Raw genomic sequence first — 24,848 nt, 5'->3', positions numbered from 1 at the left:
TGAAAATGCAACTGGAGATTGAAAATGCAACCCTCCTTCTGTGGTTTTCAGCTTGAACCTCTGCTGTTTTCTATGTGCAAGGAGCATTTATGTTGAACCATTTCAGAATGTTGGTCTCCCTTCCCCCTGCCCTGCCCCCACACTTACAGTCTTGAGATGACCCCAGTCCATTCTGCCATCTAATTTTGCTGAAATATGCATGAAATGCTGAAAAGTTGAAATGCACTGTTAGTGGTGTTCATGACCACCCCTTAGATCCCAGGCAGGATCATAGGATGAGAGATTCAACCAAAGCACATAGGTTAAACTGCAGCAAGCAGTAGTTCTCGCATATACCCAGTAACACAGTCAGCTATTGTGTCCTTAATAGTAGAAAGCAGTTGCTTTGCTTTATCTGCAAAAGATCTTAATATTGACCTGCATAACTTCTGAATGAGTCTCCTATGCTTTTGTGTATTGTAGACAAAAAATCTTTTGTACGTCTGGCTGATCTCCTGAACATACAGGTGATTACAATGAAGCTCCGCAGCCATCCCTTAGAGGTCTGGCTTCCCCACATGTACAACTCGGCTCCCAGCTTGTTCATACGTAGTATGGTTCAGCACAAGTAAGTCTAGCTGCTGTTTCAGGGCCACTAGTGGAATACTTCCACTAGCCATATGCTCGGTTGACTAGCATTCTTGGGTTTCAGAGTGAACTATGTCTGAAAGGTGACTGTTTCTGATCAACTTTTTTTTTCCCCCCTGCAGGGGATTTGTTTGGGTGTATGACATAATCATACTAATCAATGCAGTCTTCATTGCACTGGATGAGAAAAATCCACTTATTTCCTATGCAGAATGGGTGTTTCTTTGTCTATATATAGTTGAGATTCTCCTGAAACTTTACACATATGAACCCAGGACCTTCTTTGCAAGAAGCCAGTTCTGGAACTGGTAAGTACAGCCTTCTCCTTGAAGAAACAAGAATTTTGTCTTGTGTCCAGATGTTCTGAATATTCACTATGGAATCTTGATGCATTAACAGTGTTTGAGCTACTTGGCAGAATAAAGTGATGGACAGATAATGAAAGTGAGCACTGACTGGAATTTCCGTGCACAAGCCAGCCAGATAATATGTAAATCCAGTCTTTTTTTTCCAAAGGCCAGAAGGCATCCAGAGATGCAGAACTCGATCCCAACTGGCTTAAGCCATTTCTGCCCAATGTTGCATATATGCAACAGGGACCAAATGTGTACACCTGTGGGCCGGGCAAGCATGGGTTAAGGACATATCCTTATGATCCACCATTTTTTCTACCCCATGTAAACCTACTTTTTCTGGCAAGGGCCCTCTAAAATAAAGCAGGTGCCTTTAAGTAGTGCCATCTCATTGTACTTTGCTCTCCTTTACTACCTAGGTTTGATACATCTATCATTATTGCTGCCTTAATAGCAACTGTACTCAATACTACACTTAAATCAGGTAAGATATGTATATTTGGATCTCGTCTATTGGGAAAAGTAGATAGCAAGTGTGGTTTTCCACCTGGTTCTTTAAACAGAGTACTCTCCAAAGTAGTTGCTGGTTTTCTGCTTTGGCTTTTCATGAGACTTTTAGATTGTTTGTTGGCCTTACTGCTTACATTTTATGATTTTCATAAGCTGCTTTGAATCTCCATTTGGGGGAGAAAGAGTGATTCTGAAACTGATTTTTAGCTGTGGTTTTGAGTTCATAGAAATTGGAATAATGGCTGCAGACAGGGATGGGAAAGTTCAGCACAGCCTGAGTTGAGTCTAGAGTTCCCTCCCCTGTGACTCAACTTGAAAACAAGTCATAACAGGGGCACTTTCAGAGTTGCTGAGTTGTCCGTTCAAGACTCCAAAGGAGTCAAGTTGCCCCCTTTAAAAAAAAAAACCCAGTTGTGGATAAAACTGAGCTGCTGCTGGGGGGTTGTGTATGTTGGAGTTCTCCTTCAATGCTCCCCTGATGTCCTGTCCCATCTGTAAATAAGGCAGGAGGGGGTAGGAGGGACTCTGTGAGAGTGGAGAAGGAAGTGGTAAGAGGGAGGAGCATTATGCACAGCAACTGTGAGGCTTACCAGGACAACCCAATCGGCAGACGTAGTCCCACTATAGCAAGTCATTCAATGAGGATTCCTCTCCCCAAGTAACAATGGAGCCATGCCATGTGGTGGAAAACATGATTGTAATGAACTCCTCTCCCCACTTCCCTGCCTCCTCCCCCTTCCTAGGTTTCTCCAGCCAATTGTAAGGCAAGAACCCCCTTGAACATAAGAACAGCCCCACTGGATCAGGTCATAGGCCCATCTAGTCCAGCTTCCTGTATCTCATAGCAGCCCACCAAATGCCCCAGGGAGCACACCAGATAACAAGAGACCTGCATCCTGGTGCCCTCCCTTGCATCTGGCCTTCTGACATAGCCCATTTCTAAAATCAGGAGGTGGCACATACACATCATGGCTTGTAACCCATAATGGATTTTTCCTGTAACCCATAATAGATTTTTCCTCCAGAAACTTGTCCAATCCCCTTTTAAAGGTGCCCAAGCCAGTTGCCGTCACCACATCCTGTGCCAAGGAGTTCTACAGACCAACCACATGCTGAGTAAAGAAATATTTTCTTTTGTCTGTCCTAACTCTCCCAACACTCAATTTTAGTGGATGTCCCCTGGTTCTGGTGTTATGTGAGATTGTAAAGAGCATCTCTCTATCCACTCTGTCCATCCCCTGCATAATTTTGTATGTCTCATGTCCCCCCTCATGCGCCTCTTTTCTAGGCTGAAGAGGCCCAAACGCCGTAGCCTTTCCTCATAAGGAAAGTGCCCCAGTCCAGTAATCATCTTAGTTGCTCTCTTTTGCACCTTTTCCATTTCTACTATGTCCTTTTTGAGATGCGGCAACCAGAACTGGACACAATACTCCAGCTGTGGCCTTACCATCGATTTGTACAACGGCATTATAATATTAGCCGTTTTGTTCTCAATACCTCTTCTAATGATCCCAAGCATAGAATTGGCCTTCTTCACTGCCGCCGCACATTGGGTCAACACTTCCATCGACTTGTCCACCACCACCCCAAGATCTCTCTCCTGATCTATCGCAGACAACTCAGAACTATATGAGTTGCCTATATGTGAAGGCCACTGGCCTATATGTGAAGTTTTGGTTTTTTGCCCCAGTGTGCATGACTTTACACTTACTGACACTGAAGCGCATCTGCCATTTTGCTGCCCATTCTGCCAGTCTGGAGAGAGCCTTCTGGAGCTCCTCACAATCACTTCTGGTCTTCACCACTTGGAAAAGTTTGGTGTTGTCTGCAAACCTAGCCACCTCGCTGCTCACCCGTCTCCAGGTCATTTATGAAGAGGTTGAAAAGCACCGGTCCCAGGACAGATCCTTGGGGCACACAGCTTTTCACCTCTCTCCATTGTGAAAATTGCCCCTTGACACCCACTCTCTGTTTCCTGGTCTTCAACCAGTTCTCAGTCTAGGAGAGGACCTGCCCTCTAATTCCGACTATGGAGTTTTTCAGTAGCCTTTGGTGAGGGACTGTGTTGAACGCCTTCTGAAAATCCAGATATATAATGTCCACAGGTTCTCCCGCGTCCACATGCCTGTTGACCTTTTCAAAGAATTCTATAAGGTTTGTGAGGCAAGACTTACCCTTACAGAAGCCATGCTGATTCTCTCTCAGCAAGGCTTGTTCGTCTGTGTCCTTGGGCTCCTTCTCCTGCCCTACCTCAGCCAAAGAAAATATCAGACCTTCCATTCTGTGTCCAGTGATCACAGGTTGGTTCCTTCCTTCCTCTCAGAGATGGGAGGAAAAGTGCTTGCCCCTGCCTCCCCTGCCCGCACTCCATGCATAAGGAAAACATTAACCCTTCCCTGTCTCCTGGCTGGAACCTCACCCAGTCTAAACGATGGCCCCACACAGGTTTTTCATGCTGCAAAAACAGTAAGCAAGTACAACCAGACACAGGCAGACTAGAGTCTGCATATAACAAGTGCCAAGTCAGGGGAACCCTGACTCGACTGTTTTTCCAAGTCTTCCTTGCTTGTGACTCATGAGTCAGCAAAAAACACACATTTTTTTCATCAGAGTTGTGTTCTCAGCCCTGTCTACAGTTCAAACCCTCCTTCACAACTAACAGTTGTTGTTGGACGAGAGTATGCCTGCTTCAGACCAGGTTGCCATAGACTGGAAGGTGTACACCCCCCTCCTCCATAAATGGTCCTGCATCACTACTGCTTATAAGATTTCTTGCTTTCATTCTTCCCATCTGTCCACACATCTTAGTGGCTATAAGCGAAGAATTCTACACTGGATTTTAGAATATGACTCTTCCCATGTGAGAATACAGTGCATGATCGAAGCAAAAAAAAGATCTTAACTAAAATAACTTGCACCAAGCAGTACAGTGGAGTCTTTACTCACTGATTTTATATCTCCAGAACCCACGTAGGGCCAGACTTGGCCCCACCTGAATCCCTCAACGGCGAACCCTCCAGAGCACAGCTCTGGTCACCTCCGAAGGGCTTTCTGAAGTTTACAGAGGCCGCATGTGTCTACCCGCGGTCTCTGCAGGCTTCACAATGGCCCTTACAGGCAAAAAACATGCTACTTTCAGTTTTGCTCACGAAACCAGAAGCACCATTTTATACCTTTTAAGACATTCTGAGGGCTTCAGAATAAAAACGTCACTTCTGGTTTCCCCAAGGGAAACTGGAAGTAGCTTCCCCCCCATAAGAGCCATTCTGAAGCCTGTAGAGGCCATGGGTCGCCTCTACAGACTTTAGAACGCCCTTCAGAGGTGACCACAGCACAGCTCTGATTGCCTTCAGAGGGTTTAAGGGGCTGAAACTGCAGATTTTGTTGATTTGTGGTTTTCAGTTTCCACAAGCGTTCTGAAAACAGATCCCTCGCAGATACCAAGGGCCCCACCTGTCATGATGTTTAAATAAGGAAGATGAAATGTTGGCCATCTGAGACATGGCTGGTAAAGTATGTGGATGGAGGAAAAGACTAAAGTCTTAATCTTAATAAAGTTTGTGATATATTTCCTCCTTAGGAACAGTATACAACAGCCAACAAGTCTTGGATATCGTATTTATCCTGCGAGTTCTCAGGCTCATAAGAATTATTGACAGTATACAAAGGTAAATAGTCTATTTTTACTGCCACTGAACTAAGATTTATTCCATTCATGAACAAAGCTTGTAGTTTGGTCAGAGGCGGTCCTGGCCTTTGCTCCGCCCAGGGCCACCACCCAGTTTGCCGCCCCCATGTGGAAGTAATTGCAGTGACATCATCGCATCATCTCTGATGTCACTACATCACTTCTAGAATTGCACCACGAGTTCAAGCATCTCCCAACGCAATTCCACACCACTCTAGGCTGTCCCTTCCTCTTCTCCAAGGAGAGGAAGGACATGGCCCAGAGCGGTGTCAGGCTGAGAGGGGCTGCAGCTCCCAGTATGAGGTCGTTCTGGGCAGTGTCTTTCCATTCCTCCTATAAAGGGGGGGAGGGTCCAGAGCAGCGCAGAATTGTTCTCAGATTGACTGCAATTCTGGGCTGCTCCTTCAGGGCTGCCTCCTTTGAGAGGAAGATGACAGCGGCAGGGGACATGGTTGGTGGCGCCACCCCTGCAGGTGTGGCTCCCAGAGCTTTTGCCACTTCTTAGCTCCCCCAAGGTACACTACTGAATTTGGTAGAGACAAGATTGGTACAAATAATTTAGTTGTATGTGAGAGGATCCTCTTGAGTGAATGAGATGGGGGACATGGCTAGAGACTTTCACTGAAGTGGTGCTATGTTTTAATCAGGATTTCTAGTGAATGAAAATGTTTAGTATTAACTGGTGGTGCCAAAAGCACTTTTCTTTTCCATGGACTATTTTCATGTATTCCATTCCATTTTTTAGGTTTCGTGTCATCATGAATACACTAATAAACATCATGCCTACAATGCTAACCTTTGGTGGGTTGGCTTTGGTGAGCAACTCTTGTGTGTGTTCTGCTTTCCTAAAGTACAAAGGCATTATCTCTTTGTAGCTACAGATTGAAAGACTCTGATGTTCAGAGCTACTTTGGCAAACGAAGCCATGTAGCTGTGTTCTTTAGTGGTAGTCAGAGGCCCCGGGGGGTGGGGGAGAATGAGGCACTGGCTTGCAAATTGAGAGCATGAGAAATAGACTCTTCTACCCCTTAGACAGCAAGCAGTGTAGAACCTCTCAACTGCTTTGGAGAATTACTAAAGAGCGTGAAAGTCTGATTAAATCTAAAGTAACTGTGAATTGTCTTATCTGTACAACTTAATTTAAGGGGTGTGGTGGCTTTTTGCATGTCTGGTTGCAACCAAACACACTTGCATTGCAATAGTGGTAGCAGAAGCAGGGAATGCACAGTGGCTAGCTCCATTGGGTTGACTAGGAAATGACTTCTATCTACATAATACCTGACCTGCATGCTCTTCAATTGGCAATGTCTAGCATTGCTTACTAATAAGTGTCCTCTCTTCCCATTAGGTGGTGTACTATATATTTTCCATAGTTGGGATGGAAATCTTCCAAGGGAAGGTCCAGTTCTTTGCTGGAAACACCACTGTGCAGCATGCTTCATATTGTGGAAATCCTGCTCTGAAAGATTCTACATTTGCCAGAGCCAAATATTGCAAGAACAACTTTAATAACCTTGCGTCATCATTTGTAGTCCTCATGGAATTGACTGTTGTCAACCAGTGGCATGATATCCTTTTGTGGGCAAGACATGCGCCATGTAAAACAATCTATTTGGAAGGGCATGCAAGTACCTCTTTCCACCACCCCCCAACTCCCCACCCCATCCTTCAACTACGCTACATACAGTAGATCTCGGTGTGCCTCAAATCAAAACCAAAGGCACTTTGGGATGGAATAGCTTGATGTGTACAGATGAGTGTGTTGTATGCTCTTTTCCCCAACCTGTTGGAAAGTCATAGAAAACCTCACACTGGCCTTTGATTTGTGCTGTGTAACACAGCGCCATAAGCAAACATGCCAATATTTATAAAGAGACAAAATATAACACCTGAAAGCCCATTTTGGGATATTGGCGTAGCGAAGAAGTTTGCTAATGATGTCTGTTGAGGGCACAGTTGCAGTATAGTTCTAAGTGTGTTTATGTGGAAACCATTCAAGTTCAGTAGGACTTCCTCACAGGTCTGTTGTATAGGATGATAGCTATAGTTCAATCATTATTTTTCTCCTGGAAATGGTAGTTCTGTGAGGTGGAACTAGAGATTCCTAAGCATTCTCAGCACCCTCAGGTGCTGTTTCTAGGATTAGTTCCTAGGATTCAGGAACTAAGAATCAGTTTCTAGGGTTATTTGAAGGAAGTCATGATGTTTAAACTGGTATAAAAGCGAACATGTCTAGTGTGGGTAAACTCTTGGCTGGAACTTCCCTATGCTGATTGTATTTAGGTTACTTCCACTTCTTGATTTAAGGGTTTGTAAATAACCCTTGCCAAAGAACGGAGAGGCTGTGGAGCTTGGATGCCTATAGGGCAGTGGTCCTCACACATTTAGCACTGGGAACCACTTTTTAGAAAGAGAATCTGTCAGGACCCACCAGAAGTGACATCATCAAGCAGGAAAATTTGTAACAATCCGAGGCTGCAATCCTCCTACCCACACTTACCCAGGAGTAAGTTCCATTTACTAGTGTTAAAAGAATATACATAGTAGCTTGTTAAAAGTACAAGTCTGTAACATTTCCCCAAATGCAGTCACATACCATGGTAGCATCAAGCCTATTCAAAATAAAATATTGAAATGAATAGGGACCCACCTGAAACTGGCTTGTGACCCACCTAGTGGGTCCCAACCCACAGTTTGAGAAACACTGCTGTAGGGTATGTGTTGGAAGGGGGTGTTTTGGTCCTGCTTTCAATAGTGGCCCTCTTGTGCTTCATCAGAAGCTACTCTTAAAACTGAGGTGAGAGATTCCAGCAGACACCACTGACAGAGTATGAAGGACTGCTTTCACTGGGAGAAGAGCATGGATATTGCAATGGGAATGGGAAGTACTTTTGTGAAGGTCATAGGGATCTCCATAATGGGGATTTCCCCTAAGTTTCTGTCAATACCTGTAAGCAGAACATGCTGCAGTTCTTGTACTTAAAGTTGGTAATTGCCTTTTGTAGGCTTTCAAAGTGCTTTTTCTCAAATGGTAAGAATACAGTGGTGATGCCTTTTAAACTTCTCCCTATAGTGTTTATCTGATTGCAATTATGGGACCAACACTGAAACTGGAGGGTTAAGACTAATCCCTGTTGAAAATCTCCTGCATTAAATGTAACTGACTTGGGTTTGATGGACCAGATGTAATCGATTAACATCTATTAAGTTTGCATAGTGCTTGCTTTCATCAACATCCCTTAATTTTGTACTCATCGCTGGTGGATTTGCCCTTGTGACCCATCAAGCTGCAAAGCTGTATTTCATTACATTCCACATTGCTGTGGTCATAATGATTATCAAGTAAGTTCAGTGCTCTTTCTCCTTGGTAGGTACAGAAGTGGAACTGCAATGGTTCAGATCTTCCAAAAGGGTCTCTCTTTCTCTGTGCATGCACTTGTAGTTAAAGTACATTGTAGTTTGTTTCTGTTGCATTCTCTTTGGCCACTAGCTACTCTGAAAGAGAGGAAACTAAGATCCTTGGAACCACTTGAGCAATTGAAAACCACTTTTTCACTGGTTCCTTTGTTCAGAATGTTTCGGAAAAGAATATATTCCTTTCCCTTACATTGGACCGTTGATTCATGTCAATAACAGCTTTACAAGCTTTCAGGCATGGTTCTAAACTGAACCTGAGGTACTCGGGCATGTGCATTACTACTGAGCTATGGTCCCTCTCTTGTGGTATCCCTGTTCTATGTTGCACAGATTTTAGACTTGACACTAGAGTGTTGTCCAGGACTGTGTGCATATCATGTTAAAAAAATCCTGCAATTCACTACATTGTGGGGCATGCGCACACTCATCCAAGTACATCTTCATATTCTTCGAGGACTAGAAACTATTTTAATAAAAAGGTGAGATTCTCAAGAAGCTGAATTCCGTACCCAGCAGTACACTCTATATAGGCATTCTCCCCAGGAAGATACGAAGGGAACCCTCTTGTACTACATAGGAGTACTCTGCCCCCCTCACCCATTAACTTCAGGTTTTCTTTATAAGCAAGCAGGCAAGTTTCTTGGTTTTACGGTTAGAACAGGAACTTGACAATCAGACAGGCTGCCTGCACATTAGGTCACAGAATGTTAACAGGAAGCTTCCTACTCTCCCCCCTCCACTGTGGATAACTGAATCCACAGATACCAGATCTGCAGATAGGGAGAAACACCTATGTATTTTTCATTTGCTTACATAAAATTGGAAGCGCTTGATATCACTACTCGATACAAATTTTTGCATGTATGTACATGCAGATGCATGCCGCGAATAGAAAGCAGACTATATATGTCATAAATGAGCAGAAATATGCAAGTTCACATCTGAGAAGAGGTAGAACACTGAAGTATGGAGATGGGAAGAGAAATGAGATGGTATTTGAAATGCATTTGTTTCATGTGTTGCTTTGATTTCCAGCATCTTTGTAGCTTTCATTCTGGAGGCTTTCTTTGTGGAGTATTCTCTTGAAAAGAGTGAAGTTGAAACAGCTGTTGAGAAGAAAATCCAGGAACTTGGTGTAGGGATTCAGGAGTAAGTAAATCAAGAGCAAAACATTGCCCTGTGGTCCCATAGGTCACTGTGTGGTATAATTACCTACTATATTCTCCTGGCCTCCTAGACAACATCTCATATCTAATATTCTTTTGTGAACTGTAGTACTATACATGTGTTCTCTATTTTTCTCCTTCCTTGACTGTTAGTAGCAGGAGGGGGAAGAGACTCTTCTCAATAGTAAAACTAAACAGTGCTGCAGTCCTAATCCAAACTAGCCTTCCTGTAACTGGTTATAGCAAATCCTAGGAGACCTGATTGCAAATCACGTGTAATTTTGATTGAGTTCCTAGGATAGGGTAGTGGCTGCATGTGTAGGTATAGGACTAAAGGAGCCCTTCTTGAACTGCATTTCAGGCAATGGGAGTAGGTGTGAGGGATGTTAACTATGCTGGAATGTTCATTGCATGTTAATGCTCATGGATAGCATAGCAAGCTCTCTGAAATACTTGCTTTCCTTTTAAACCCACAATCCTCTATCTACAGTAAGATATGCTACCATACACAGAAGTGGCTGTACTATGTGGTTGTTCTCCATATTTGAATCATCTCAAATCTTGTGGGTGTAGTAACTATTCCTTCTTACTTGATAGCTTGCTTGAGGCATTTCCCTTTCTGACCAAATGTATTTGTATTGGGCTCTTGGCACTAAAATTGGCCATAACATGACCTTTATAGACACATAAGACTGCCAAATTGTAGCATTATTCCATTCCCAAAATGGGGAATCTGCAAAAAATATATAGATTAGGTAATTGAACATGTCAAGTTATTGTAATAAAGGCTCTCTTCCACATGCTAAATATTATGGCATTGGGAGCTAGTCAGGGCCATCTGTAGCATGTAAACCCTGGAGGTCAGAAGAGGGGGGAGAAGTTTTATTTTTCTCACAAATGACCACAGGTATTTGTCACTTCTAAGTAAGAAGTGACCCTGAGATATAGAGTACTAAAGGAGAACAAAGACCCTGTTCTGAACAGTGAATGGCAACAGAAAAATCATTTGGCTGTTTGTGAGGATATATGGAAAAGGTGATGGTGCTTCATCCTAATACCACAATTTTTTTAAAAAGGGAAGAACTACTGGATGGAAAACTGATAGACAACATGGAAACCAGTGACAATGACCTTGGAGGTGACGAAGGAACAATGAAGAAAACTAAAGGTCTGATGTTCCGAATTGCTTCCAAAAGTGAGTAGACTATTGAAGAGCCCTGTTTAGAAACTATTACTGCTGAACATTATGGCCTGAATAGGCATTTTGTAGAAGAGTATTGACTTTTCAGGCTTGAAACTATCATCCCTAACACCATAGCAAGATGTTGTCCTAGTGGCTGGGAGGAAAAGTGGTATCCATCAAACCTGCTGGTCTATGCAAGATGGGGGAGGGGGAAGAGGCTGTTTTTAGTGCCCCACCAGTATTTGACTGGGACATATGCAAAGTATTTTTCACAGGATGTGAAATGCCCTGACCCAGGTACTCGGCTTGGCTATCAGCTAAAATGCTATCTAGGCATGATATAAAACAGTGTTTCAGCAGCCCTTCAGCCTATAGTGGGGAATCCCTTGTAACTAACCCTGTAATAAGAGAAATTATTTCTATTTCTTCTGCAGGATACAGGACTGTGGATGCTTTGCTTCAGCGTATGTTTGAGGCAGAGATACCTCCAGAAGAAGAAGGCCCTTCACTGGATGAGATCATGAACCTCTCCACAGATGACGCTTATCCAAAGAACTCCACCTTTGACAGCGCTGCATAATAGGAGTAGAAATAACTGGACATGTATTGGAGGAATATTATCTTCAGACCTCTCTGCAGCTTTCAGAGCTGCCCCAGGACAATCTACTTCCTCCCTTCCCCCCCCCCAAGAATAACATTCCATAGCGATCTTTTTAAAACCATGTGTATAAATCATGAAAAGTGCAGTATCTTTTATAAAGGGAAGAGCACAGTGAATATGCCAAAATACTTGACTCTCTGCTTGCTTTAGCATGCTAGCAACATAATTTGTGTAAATGACTGTATTTGACACTCTAACCATACTGAAGCTTTTCTTGGAAGCATTATCAACCAAGATGGAGGAAACCAATAAAAGTATACAAGGACTCTTGACAGTGAGTGACTTCAGAGGAAAAAAGGGAACAAGTGGAGCTTTATTACAGTTTGCATAAGACACAGCATTCTTAAACCAATCTGGTAAGAGGCTACTGGCCAAAGGCTCAATAGGGCATCCACTAACTCCACTCTCCCATCATTCAGCCTGGAGAAGAATCTCTCCACTTGACATAGTTTTCTGACATGGTAAAAAGAGCCACTAGGGGAAAACAAAATCTGGTTGTAATCTCTAGGAAGGGCTGGGGATGTAGTCTCCATTCTGCCTCCAAGCTGTGCCTTTGACTTAAACAATCTCTGTGTTTTTCCTGCTAAGTGCTGGGCACTTAGGAATAGGTGGTTTCTTGCTGCCCCCTGCATAATCAGATTTGCCTCCATCATTAACTGCCTTGACTTTGAACCACCTTGGCAGATATGTTGTTGGTCCTGACTAGAACATGCTTGAGGCGGAAATGGGGCTCAAAGCGAGCAAGGGCCAGCTCGACTGCTCTCAATTCCAGGATGTTGATACTCAGCATTGTCTCGACCTTCCTTAAATCAATCTCATCCAGATGAGCTCCCCATCCCAGGAGACTGGCAGTGGATTGTAGCTGGAGATTGACTCTCACTGCCAGTAAGTCCTTGTCCAGCCACCACCAAAGGTGGTTCAGAGATGGAGGAACTATAGAACCTGGGCCTTCCTTTCAGTCATGCTTGAGTAAGGTGTTGGATCTTTCTGGTTGTGAAAATGAGCCCAACAGACCAACTGCAGACAGGAAGTCAGCATCCCAAGAACTCAGGCTAAAGTCATCAATTCTGTCTGATCTGACCTCATTACCTGGGCCAATAGGGCTACAATCTTTTGTTGCCTGTCAACAGAGAGGGATGCTCAGAACACCTAGGTGTCAAAAAGGACCCCAAGATGTTCCAAGGGCTGAGATGTGTTCAAGAACCTTTTCTTTTCATTGATGACAAACCTGTACTGTTGCAAGCACTGAACAAGTTTGGTGTTGGTTAGACCTAGTTCCCTTTATCAAGATATCATCCAGGTAGGGGAAGACACAGAGTCACTAAGACTTCGGTGAAAACTCTCAGAGAGGTTGCCAACCTGAAAGGGAGAGTGCAGTACTGGTGCATTTGTGGAACCTCAGTTACGTCCTCTTCCCCTGAGAATGAAAAATCAATGGAAGCAAGGTAGTCTCCCTCCTGGAGGGCTGTGGTGATGGACTGCAGTCTCCATTTTGAATTTCCTTTTGACGAGGAAAAAAAGATTTAGCCATATTAGATCCCCCACATCTCTCCATTTTGTTTTGGCCCCACAAAAAATAGAGCCCTGTGTTCTTTCCCAAAAAGGGAACTTCCTCTACTACCCCTATTAGTAGGGAACTGGAAATTAGTCTGGAACTCCTTGCCACATGATGTGGTGATGGCACCTGGCCTGGATGCCTTTAAGAAGGGATTGGACTGGTGATTCATGGTTGCTACCATAGCTATGTGCTTTGCAGGGATGATAGATCTTGGAACCTGCCAGAATCTGGCCCTTGGTTTTTTTTATGAAATTCCAAGTAATAGCCCCTGTTGACAGTGTCCAAGACTCAGCCATCCAGAGTGATTGGGGCCAAAGGTGAGCAAATTGCAATAGTCTAGCTCCTAGCAGAATGATGGGAGAGGCTGATTTGGCATTGTGCTGACTTATCCTTGTTGGTACTGGTGCTAGCTGATGAGGAGTGAGAGGCCTGGAACTTTCCATGTTTATGGAAAGAGTTGGCTTTGTTCCATTTAAATTTGTATTTTGACTGCTCCCTAAACTCAGGAATTCGAGACCCCAGTGCTGCAGAACAGGGTGCTAGTCACCATTGGTGGGACTGGATTTACTTGTTTTACTGGTAACTGCTGATTTGATATACTGGTAAATATGTGTAATTAGTCTGGAACTCCTTGCCAGAGGATGTGGTGATGGCACCTGGCCTGGATGCCTTTAAGAGGGGATTGGACAGATTTCTGGAGGAAAGTCCATCACAGGTTACAAGTTGTGATGGGTATGCAACCTTCTGATTTTAGAAATAGGCTACCTCAGAATGCCAGATGCAAGGGACAAGACCAGGATGCAAGTCTGTTGTCTTGTTTGCTTCCTGAGGTATCTGCTGGGCCACTGTGAGATACAGAAAACTGGACTAGATGGGGCCGTGGCCTGATCCTGCAAGGCTCTTGTGTTAATTCCCATGCATCTCGGGGAAACCTTACAAGAGCTTGTGTAAATTGGAGCCATTAGCCTTTTGAGATCTATTGTTAGTGAAGATCCATACTGAACTGACAGATTCAAAATGTCCTACTGTATTAAACTATAGGCAGTATTGCATCTGAATGATTTAGCTAATCTAACTTGTACAAGTTTACATTAGTTTGATAAAGTGATCATTCTACTCCTGTATTAGACACAAACTACCCCAAATCCATGTTGTCCTTTCCCCAGTGAAAACTCAATACAGCAACTACTTGCCACCATCAAACACGTATAGTATGCAGTTCAGAGACTGAAACTTTTTATCTAATGTACTCTCATTTCTACTCTGAAATTCTTAAGCTAGTGATCCACATGTAAAGTCTCCCTCTTCATGTTATTTCTCTATCTGCTTCACAGCCAGTAAAGCATCCAGTGTTTGACACTGTTGGCAGGATTTTAGCTAACAAGTCTATTTTATTTATAAACAGTTACATATAAACTATTCCACAGTAGCTTGTACAAGCTCATAACTTTAGAAAATAGCTATCTGGTGCACAAACTTCTTGACGATTTACTTGTGTGAACGTTTATTTTCTACAAGTAGCACCGCAAGCCTGTTTCGGAGAGCTTTTACTTTGTTAGCATAAGTGCTCACAAATAATTCTCGCAATTGTGCCCTTATGGCTCCCAAAGGTGGCAGGTGGCTGCTGTCTTGTATATTCAGCATGGTATAGAAGAAATTGGTCCAGGTTTCTGCATGGGGGATTCTGGGGAAGAAGCACAAGAAAGTCAGCTGAACTGCACCCAGTGGAAACCCGTTCTAATCTAGTGTAAGAGGCTAATATCGGTCTTGCCACCAAGAAAATAAAGACTTTATCCAATAACTTATCCCTGGCTGCATTCCAAGGGAAATATTTTGCGACTGGTTCAACCTTTTTATCTTGTTTTTGCTGATAAGGAATCTTTGCACCTGAATTGCTGCTATATGATAGCCCTGGAAAGCAGGGGGAGAAGGACAACAGACCATAACTGAGACCCTAGAAGTAAATCATAAATGGCTTTTGGGTGAAAGACACCTCTAGCTAAGTGAATGTGTTTAGTACCAGCAGCCTAAGTCTAACTGCAGGGTATACCTGTACCTAGCCTTACTCTAGAACAGAGGTGCCCAAACCCCGGCCCGGGGGCCACTTTCGGCCCTCGGGGACTTCCAATCAGGCCCACAGGGAGCCCCCAGTCTCCAATGAGAGTCTGGCCCTCTAGAGACTTGCTGGAGCCCATGCTTGCCCAGCGTGAGTACTTACAGCATGAGGGTGACTGTTCAACCTCTCACATGAGCTGTGGGATGAGGGCTCTCTCCACTACTTGCTGTTTCACATTTGTGATGCAGCAGTGGAAGCAAAGGAAAGACCGGCCTTGAGCTATTGTAAGACATTCATTCATTCATTCATAGAAATTCCATCTCTATTATAATTCATGTAAATTCAAATTTGAAATGTAAATTAATTCTTTTTTGCCCGGCCCCCAACACAGTGTCAGAGAGATGATGTGGCCCTTCTGCCAAAAAGTTTGGACACCCCTGCTCTAGAAAACAGACACTCAGTGGTGCTCAAAGGGTATTCTAGTAAACTTTGGGATTGCTCTCTAAGGTGATCAAGTGTGAACAGTATCACTTGAAGGGGAGCTTATCCACTGCTGTTGAAAATCCTAGGCAACGTATAAATATTCTGGGACAATCTTACTACGGCTTCTTATCAACAGAGTGTGAGCCACAGCAGAGCAGTTTGCTCAGCAGATAAATATGAAAGAGGTAGAAATGTTTGAAGTGACCATCCTGTTATTCAACAACTGCAGCAGCAAGAGGAAGTACATTCTGGCCTCTGTACCTGACCAGTGGAACAAGGCCCACTGAGAAGCCAAGTAGTCGCCTTTTCAGGAGGAATACCATGACAAATGGAAGTCCAGCCCTAGGCATGGGCTAGAGAAGAAGCTACAGCATGTTTTCCTTTCCTACCACCCAGATGCCCTTGGACTACAGAAATAAAGGAAAGGATTGTCTGGCCAGTGCCACCAGCTTAAGGACTAAGCATTGGCTAGCTGCACCCCTCTAGCCCAGTTAGGAAAGATAATGGATATAAATGCTGGTTTACAAAGCATCACATTGTTCTGGCATAGTCAAACCAGTTTCTCAATTCCCCTTTGCCCCTCCTCCCCTTGTGAGCATTATGTTTTTTAGAGGCCCATGTCTATTCTTGGACATGAGCCACTTCACAAGTGATGTTTGAAAAGCAGTACAAAATTACCTCCGGAAGATAGCATCAGGCTTCCAAATCCCTTGTTCATTTTTCACTTTCATGTATGTGCCGAACAGCATGCAGTACACCGTTGCAGCAATTCCAAAATAATCTGTCTAAAAAGGGAGTAATTGTAAAAAGTTGCATAGTTATTCCAAAGGGTAAAAAACAGAGGTGAACCTAACCTAAACTGGCTTACCTTAGTTATGGACAGCTATGCCAGCACTTTCACATGGGCGCTAGTGCTGGGCTGGTAAGAACCATATGTTATGAGTTATGTTACAATTTAAGGACAGATTCCTGGAATCTAACCTATATGTAAGTAGGGGACTTACACAATGTCTAAGCCACTGTGCAAAGTTTTCAGGATCTATTTCAATTTTTTGCACTTCTACTTGTAACAAGTCATTCATTTTACTGCAGATTATGCTCCTTCTGCCATCTCGAACCAGACACACTTGAGCATATTCTGATCTATTGTCCAGCGCATTGTTCACTTTGAAAACTGTATTTGGATTGCTTTTTACAGCATCCTACCGGCCCATTTATTGATCCCCTTTTTGTTTTGCTAAGTGACAATCAGGCAAACATTACTATAGCAGTTGCTAGTTTTCTATCCCAAATTATTAAAATATCTCCCCCTTCCTAAAAATTTTTTATTACTTTTTGCCTCTCTTCTTCCCTTTTCTATTAAATCACTTCTATCTTCCCTCCCCATCATGTTTATCCTTTTAGTGACTGTTGTGATCTTGTTTGCTTGCTTATATGCCAATAAAAGTATTATTGATTGAAGTAGTTCATTTTTATATTGCCCTTCCTTCAAGAAGCTCAGGGTGGTGTGCATGATTTCGTCCCTCCTTTTGTCCTCAAGCTCCCTGTGAAGTGGCTTAGGGCAAGAGACAGAACTGGCCCAAGCTCACCTAGAAAAGCATCATGGTTGAGAAGGGCTTTGAACCTGAATCTTCCAAGTCTAAGTCCAACAACCAGAGCTACACCACCATTTCTGATTTTGAATCAATGTTAGATGAATATAGTAGAGTATGTGTGAATTCATGCAACCTTCCAGCAATGCTAACTGGTCTTGCTTGGCCTTTTGAAGAGACATTCGAGAATTAGCTGGCCTTTAGAACATCAAGAGTCCCAGGCTGAACAGAGACAAGGCAAGAATATGAGGATAGACAGCTGACCAAGTCTGAGAGTCAAACTATCCAAGGAAGGAGGAAGAGAACACCAGACTGGGCAAGTGATGGCATCCAAGATGGTCTGACAAGATCCAGTGAAAAGGGTTAAAAAGGAACCCAAAAGAACAGTTCATGGGCAGTAGCTCACCAAAAGTATGACACAACCCATGTATTAGAACTCCCACCTCAAGGACTGAGCTGCACCAGGGCAAACCCCCAAATTGTGTGCTTGAATAAGCACAAATAGAGTAGGATTTCAATGACAATAAATATGATTGGGTAAAACAAAATGAACTCTATACCCTTTTTGTAATCAAAATAAAGATTATATAATAGCATCATATCTCGAGATGAATTCTGTTGTAGTGACCAACACTGCAGTCCTACACAGGTTTACTCAGAAGTAGATCCCATTGATCAATGGGATTTATTTTTAGGAAAATGTGTAGAGACCCCTGAGCTTCCTTGGAGTCTGGCCCAGCAATAGCAGCTCTAAGACACTACCCTTCTCAGAAACTTGGAACAACTCACAAGCATGCCTCACTACCCATTTTACTCTCTCAGCCTCCCAGTGATACAAGTTAAATAACCAGAGCCACCCAGTGAGCTTCCAGGTTGAGTAGGGAAATGGGCACTCTTCTCCCCCAGACTTGAACTTGCTGGCATGGTCTTGTAACGATGACCCATGAAAAAAGCATCAAGAACAAAATTTTCAGTACTTCTGAATGGCACTGAACATGCAAGAGTGAGTGGCAGGAAATCCTGATAATGCAACAAATCTAAGAATGCAACAGAATGTTTCTCATGACTGTCTCCAAAACGTGCTATCATATAAATTTGTATCAATTATATGCATATTTACAACCAATACCCCCATACCTGGTAACTCCATGGTTTGTGCGTCATCATTTCTATGCACTGAAAGCCAGATGTTTCACACCTTCCTGTGAATTCAGTTCCTTCAGGAAACAGGTTCATGTCTATGCTTTGTCCAAGATCAATGATTGTCAAACCATGGGACACACTGTCTACATCACATGTGTCATTGTCCAAAAACCTTTGTTTTAAAAGAAAGTTGAAGAGTTAGTAGAGGATTGTGCAGCATATCAGATTAAACACACAAACACGAAATACTTGCCTTTCACCAAAGGTAAAGTTGTCGGGTTTAACATCACCATGAATTATTCCACACTTGTGAAGCTCTTCTATCATATGGAGAATTTTTATGGTGAAATAGATGACAAGAGCCTGGGGCATCACTTTCTCAGTCAGTTTTTTGTATATGTTTATGGTATCCTAAGGTGAAAATATAAGAGGGCTTGCTTATATGTAATGTAGTCACAATCAGCCAAACAAAGGAATAAGGCTGCAATCCTATGCAAGCTTACCTGGAAGCAAACTCCACTGAACACAGTGGGACTTGTGAGTAAAAATGCATCGGATTGAACCGCACAAGGACAATCCACTGAGAAATTTTTCTGCATGAATCCAATTAGAACAGAAGCTCCACAGGAATGCTTTGACTTAAGGCCAAACATCTACTAAACTTACCAGTAAGGTTCCATAACTGTAAAGTTCTCCAACTAAAATACTTCCATTTTGAAAGAAATGTGCAGAATAAAAGTGGATAAAAAGGTGGCGCATGCTTGGATTAAGCCTCTCAGTCAGTTGAGCAGCTATATAGAATTCCCAGGGGTTTGCAGGCTTCTGAACCTACAAAGAAAGAAAGAAAAAAGTTCAACGTACATGATAATGAATGAAACTCCTAGAATAGCAATCTCCAAAGAGGAGACCACTGGGCACAGAAAAAGCCCATCCCAAGCAGTGTTTATATCATTCCGCTGCGCTGCTGCATATCTTTCCCCTGATCTGGATAAAGCAATGCTCTAGGCAGTTGCATCTGTTGCCCATTGCCCCAGCAGGCTCACTTAGCAGACATGACTTGCTTTGTCCAGATCAGGTGGAAAGATGTGGTAGCGTGGCAGAATGGTAAGCACTGCTCATGGAGGAGATGACTTTCTCTGAGCTCGAGATCCTGACCACAGGCTGTAGTTTGGAGAGTCCTGACCTAGAGCATCCAAAGTAACGATTGACCGAAGAAGAACTACCACAATTAGGACTTTTAAAAATACTTATTTATAAATTAGATATATATCCTACTTTTCAAGCATCACATCCTCAAAGGAGCTTACAACATTTTATTTAGAAAGATTTATATCCCACCTTTCCAAAAGAGCTCAAGGTAGTTAACAAAATTAATGATAAATACAGAATAAAGTCAAATATAAAATTTTAACGCTATTAAACTTTAAAATACAAAGAAAAACCAGTACATATCCCTGACAACACCACTCAGACTCCATAGTAGCATAGAGCAGACACAATTCAGCAATATAAACAATGAATCATCAGCAGTAATAAAAAGCAATAATAAGAAGCCAAAAGCACTACTAGTAGAAGGGAGCTCACACCTCCCAACGCACACTTAGAATACCAGCTGAAATAAAAATGCCTTCAGCCCCATCAGAATGTCTCTAAGGACGGGGAAGTTCCCAACTCACAAGAGAGTTCCACAGCTGCAGTGCCGCCACCACAAAAAAAGCCCTGCTTTTCATGTTGCCACTCTAACTTCAGTTAAAGGGGGCACTCAAAGCAGGGCACGACCAGATGATTTTAAGGGACAGGGAGGCATATTTGACAGCACATAATCCCTAATGTAACCTAAGCTGCCACATTCTGCTCTAATTGCAGTTTCCAGACCATCTTCAAGGGCAGCTCCATACTATCTAACCAAGATGTTGCCACCATGACCAGGTCCAATGGACTCAGGTACAGTCACAACAGGCGCACTAGCCAAAGCTGGGCAAAAACCTCCCTAGCCACCTAATGATCTAGCAGTAGCCCAAGTTGTGCACCTGCTCCTGCAGAGAGTGTGGAACTCCATTCAGAACAGGTCGATGGTTAACCACCTGCATCATGGACCTCCAAACCAAGACGACAAAACAGACTTTGTCCAAATTTAATTTCAGTTTATTAATCCTCATCCAATTCCCAAATGTCTACAGGTAGCGCAACTACTTCTTACATCTCCCCCTCCCCACCGCCAAGTCCTGATTTTTAACCATTGCTATGAAGTGTGATTCTGCTATGGTTGATTCCTTCCCCCTCCATTGTGAAATCAATGGAAGTAAGCTCAACCCATTAGCTCCAAAAGTGTTATTTGCAAATACAGGATGACACAAAAGTAGGTGGACAGTAAATGATAACATTTATTCCACCTACTGTCCACCTACTTTTGGGTCACCCTGTATAGCTGCGTATTCCTAACAAGTCCACTTTTTGGCAGCTGCCAGAGGACTACTGAGCTTTTTTTAATGCCAAGCAGGGGAGGAGGCAGGCATGGTCTACTTGCAGTGTTTTCTGTTGGTTGGTATGGAGCAAGAGTGTTTTGATGGTGTGGCCTCTACGCTCTGCCTTCTTGGGCTAGAACTCTTTAATGTCCCAGGAGCCAGAGCAGAGAGGGGCCAAATACAAACTTGTCGTTGGGTGGGCTTGAACCACCAACCTTTCAGTCAACATCCAAAATGAGTGTGACTAAAATTAGGAACCCATTGGTCAACAGCTCTTATCCACTTAGAATATGTCCATTTAATATTATACTAAATCTGATATTGAATAAATGAATAATATCACTGTATTACTGAATTTGTCAGTTTATTACTCATACGAAGCATAAATGAAGACAGAACTGCTTCTACAGATTGTTACACATCTTTGTAGAGTCAGGACAGAATACTATCAAGTGGGACCTCTGCCTCCAACTTGGTCAAATCTTGGTCAAATTCACTCCAACTAGTGAAATCTCTCTTTTCAACCCCCTCCCTCTTCCACTCCCCCTTTCAATCTCCAAACCTTCCCACTTTCCTCCCCCTCCCCAAATAAAACGCTTCCTATTTTACCAGTCACCAGGGGTCTTAAAGTTGCTTCCATGCAGTTGGCAAAGGGGGAGGGGAGAGAGAGAAGCACACACTTTACTTGGCCAGGAGCAGAAAAAGGGTACTGGTTTTAAAGTGATTTATTAATCTTGTTTAACTGAAGAGGAAAGGCTGTATTTTTAAAGTGATGAATCTTGCTATTTGAAGGGAATACTTATCAGCCATTGATGAAGTGATTGCCAGCCCAATCATCCACACTTTCCTGGGAGTAAGCCCCACTGACTCTAATGGGACTTTCTTCTGAGTAGACAAGCATAGGCTTGAGCTGTGCATCTCCTAGTATAGGAGACAAATCAGCTTCCTAACCAAACCCTTATCAGCTCTGATATATTTTCATGGTTTATTTTTGTTTTCCCCACCAGCTGCTGGAAAAATTTAATTTCATTAAATTAATAAAGGGTTCAATCCTATCCAAGGAGAATGGGAGAAATAACTAGTTGGATCGGGGTCCATGGGGGGTGTGTGTGCGCGTAATGTTGGTCAGACTGGTTGTTCACAATGTTCATTTGATAAAACAATTCTATTGTTATGCTTACAAAGTTTTTAAAAAAATGACAAAATCTACCTACGCCAGCATCCTGTCTCCAACACTGATCAGCAGCTGATCATTTATAAAGCATGTATATTGCTGTGTATTAAAATATTTTTAAGATCTGCATTTAATTAATGATATGATTAATATAATTAATATTATATAGTTAATATATATTTAATATTTAATATTATTATAATAAATATAATATAATATATTTAATATAGTTAATATTTCTGGCCACTTCCTGTTTAATGATGTCACTTCCAGCCCTCAGGAACATGATGGGGAGTCATGGCCAACAGCAACGGGGCTCAAGGGAGCCACTGGCTGGAAAAGTTTGAGTACCACTGGTATATTGGGATTTTTTTGTTCCCTTATCTTTTCTTGAATAAATCAAGGTGAGCACTTTCTATGACTTCAGATTCATATTTAGCTTGCTACTAGATACTTTATATACCCAAGACACACCTACTCTCCCACATGACGCCCTATTACCTTAGCACTTTAAACAACTGCAACACTAGAACCAAACCTACTTACTTTTAGTATGACTTTCCGATTATTTTTTGTGTTCTCCATGTCAAGGACAGAAGCTTGATAGACAAGTGCAAAAGATCCTTTTCCAAGCAAACTGTCAACATGGAAGGATGTGGATGCTGATGTCATTTCAGAATAAGCAGCGCAGACAAAAAAGAGAAACTTAGGTTAGAATTGGGCAAAAATTATTCAGTTTAAAAGACAGAATCAGAGTTAGAAGGTCATCTAGCCCAACTCCTGGCTGCAGCAGAAAGTCTTGCTAGACTAGTATTACCAGCAGGTGCCTGCTGAGCCCATGCTTGAAGATCTCCAGGGAGGGAGAATCCACCCCCTCCCTTGGAAATCAGTTCCATACGATAGCTCTACTGATTCAGGCTAAAATTGTGTTGGCCTTCTTTGCAGCTGCATCACACTGCTGACTCATTCATCTTGTGATCCACTGCAACTGTGAGATCCCTCTCACATGTTGTGCTGCCAAGCCAGGTATCTTCCATTCCGTACCTGCATCTTTGGTTATTTTTGCCTAACTGCAGAACCTTACATTTGCCCCTGTTCAACTTTATCTTCCTCATTGCAGCCCAGTATTCCATTCTCTAAAGGTCTTCCTGAATGCTTCAACTGTGTTGGCTACTGCTTCTGCTAATCACATCCCCCATTCTCTGGAAATCTTACTCAGCCACCCCTCTGGTTTCTGAGATTGCAGCAAGCATCAATGTCTTGCTTCCAAATGTACCTCAGTAGGCATATGGACAAGAGAAACATGAAAGGTAAGATCTCCGAGTTCTGTGCCTTTAATGCATTCTATGCTTTTTCTGAAAAATATGCACAGTACTGATAACTTTAATATTATGAAAGTCAAGTAGCTATATATGCTTGGCTATTCACACAAAAACCATCAAGAAATGTACTTGGAGTAAAATAAAACAAAATCCACACTGTTCTTGTAGAATGCAAAAAAGACTAAATTCGAACCTAATATTCTCTTTTGATCTCTGGACAGTGCCCAATGAGTCTAAACTGGCATCTATGGGCAGAACATTCACTATGTACATCATATAGGAAAAAAGTACAAAAACAAAAATAAGAACAGGACACATGTCTTACCTAATTTGAGTTCAGATTTTGGTTTGAGAACTGGAAGACTCGACCTCCATTCAAATGTATTTGAATAGGCACTTATCCCTTTGCTCAGCCCAGACAGAAGCTGGTGGATTAAGTTGTAGTCCCAAGGGTTCTCAATGACTGCACAAGAAAACGATGGTTAGCAAGTCATCAACATAAAGACAAGACTCACACATTGGCAGCAGGATGAGCACAGGAAAAGCAAAGCCTAAACAAAAAAACTGTACAACCCTTCATGGAAGTTCAGGATTTGAATTCATGCTATGAATTAACCTGTACATCTTAAGTTGGGAACATTTAATCAATACTGAAACAACACTGCCTTCCATTTATTTCCAAGTGTGCTCATCTCGAAAGCCTTACACAGTGAGCTACTGGAAAGACTACCACTGTCTGATGGGGAAGTACCAAACAGGCAGAAGGCCTTGTGGTGCCCCTTTAGGGAACATCTTTCCCAGGAGGACCCCCTGGCACTTACTCTTATGTTACTTCAGCACCATGCACAGTCCTTTTTATTTTCCCAGCTTTCTTCTCTCTGGTGCTAAGGGGCTTTATCCTATAATGTCGACCCACTGCTTTTTTTTTGGGGGGGGGGAAGCGGACTCCTTTGGAATGGACTGTTCTGGTTCTGGACTGTAAGTTGAGCTACCCACACTCGACACTGTGTAAACAAAGCTGGTATTGCTCCCAGCATGCTATGCATTTCCTCTTTTATTTAAAGAGCCTGCATGGAGGAAGGGGCAGGATTGCTGCACTCCAGAATGCAGCAATCTCACTCTTCCCTCTATGCAGGCTCTTTAGACAAAGGAGGAAAGGTGGAGCATGCTGGGAGCAATCCCAGTTTTGTATACACAGTGGCAAGTGCTTCTTCTAGCCCCCCTCAACTGTTCCTGACGTTTCCCACCTGAGAGGATGTTATAGATACAGACAATGCACTGAGATGGCAGACAGCCCAAACTTTATGAAAAATAGAAGTTATGTAAGTCAAGGCTTACATAAGTTGGGGAAAGCCTATATCATTAACAGAGATACTATGTACTGAAAAGTTATACACATGAAATAAATGAAGATAAAGGGATGGATTGAGAAAGAGGGTGGAGTTTGTCC

The 24,848-nt window shown here is 42.8% G+C and overlaps 2 protein-coding genes across 2 annotated transcripts in view; one reads left to right on the top strand and one right to left on the bottom strand.

The window, feature by feature from the left end:
- LOC136636661 (two pore channel protein 1-like) overlaps nt 1-11,862 on the top strand; it is a 29,964-nt gene extending 18,102 nt beyond the window's left edge. The window contains exons 10-19 of the mRNA XM_066611855.1: nt 463-607; nt 750-935; nt 1,400-1,464; nt 5,071-5,158; nt 5,924-5,993; nt 6,527-6,746; nt 8,430-8,520; nt 9,631-9,744; nt 10,838-10,956; nt 11,379-11,862. Coding sequence (XP_066467952.1) covers nt 463-607; nt 750-935; nt 1,400-1,464; nt 5,071-5,158; nt 5,924-5,993; nt 6,527-6,746; nt 8,430-8,520; nt 9,631-9,744; nt 10,838-10,956; nt 11,379-11,524 — 1,244 coding nt within the window. The 3' untranslated portion in view covers nt 11,525-11,862. The remainder of the gene's footprint in view (nt 1-462; nt 608-749; nt 936-1,399; nt 1,465-5,070; nt 5,159-5,923; nt 5,994-6,526; nt 6,747-8,429; nt 8,521-9,630; nt 9,745-10,837; nt 10,957-11,378) is intronic.
- Nucleotides 11,863-14,637: 2,775 nt separating this feature from the next.
- Nucleotides 14,638-24,848, bottom strand: part of BUB1 (BUB1 mitotic checkpoint serine/threonine kinase) — a 32,532-nt gene continuing 22,321 nt past the window's right edge. The window contains exons 17-23 of the mRNA XM_066623613.1: nt 23,724-23,861; nt 22,623-22,738; nt 19,104-19,265; nt 18,691-18,848; nt 18,432-18,609; nt 16,381-16,487; nt 14,638-14,847 (exon numbers count right to left, since the gene is read on the bottom strand). Of these exons, the coding sequence (XP_066479710.1) occupies nt 14,652-14,847; nt 16,381-16,487; nt 18,432-18,609; nt 18,691-18,848; nt 19,104-19,265; nt 22,623-22,738; nt 23,724-23,861 (1,055 nt within the window). The 3' untranslated portion in view covers nt 14,638-14,651. The remainder of the gene's footprint in view (nt 14,848-16,380; nt 16,488-18,431; nt 18,610-18,690; nt 18,849-19,103; nt 19,266-22,622; nt 22,739-23,723; nt 23,862-24,848) is intronic.

The sequence above is a fragment of the Tiliqua scincoides genome, chromosome 1 (assembly GCF_035046505.1).
Source record: "Tiliqua scincoides isolate rTilSci1 chromosome 1, rTilSci1.hap2, whole genome shotgun sequence".
NCBI lineage: Eukaryota > Metazoa > Chordata > Lepidosauria > Squamata > Scincidae > Tiliqua > Tiliqua scincoides.
Note: the sequence above shows the minus strand (reverse complement) of the source record. Positions and strands in the feature narration are given on the sequence as shown.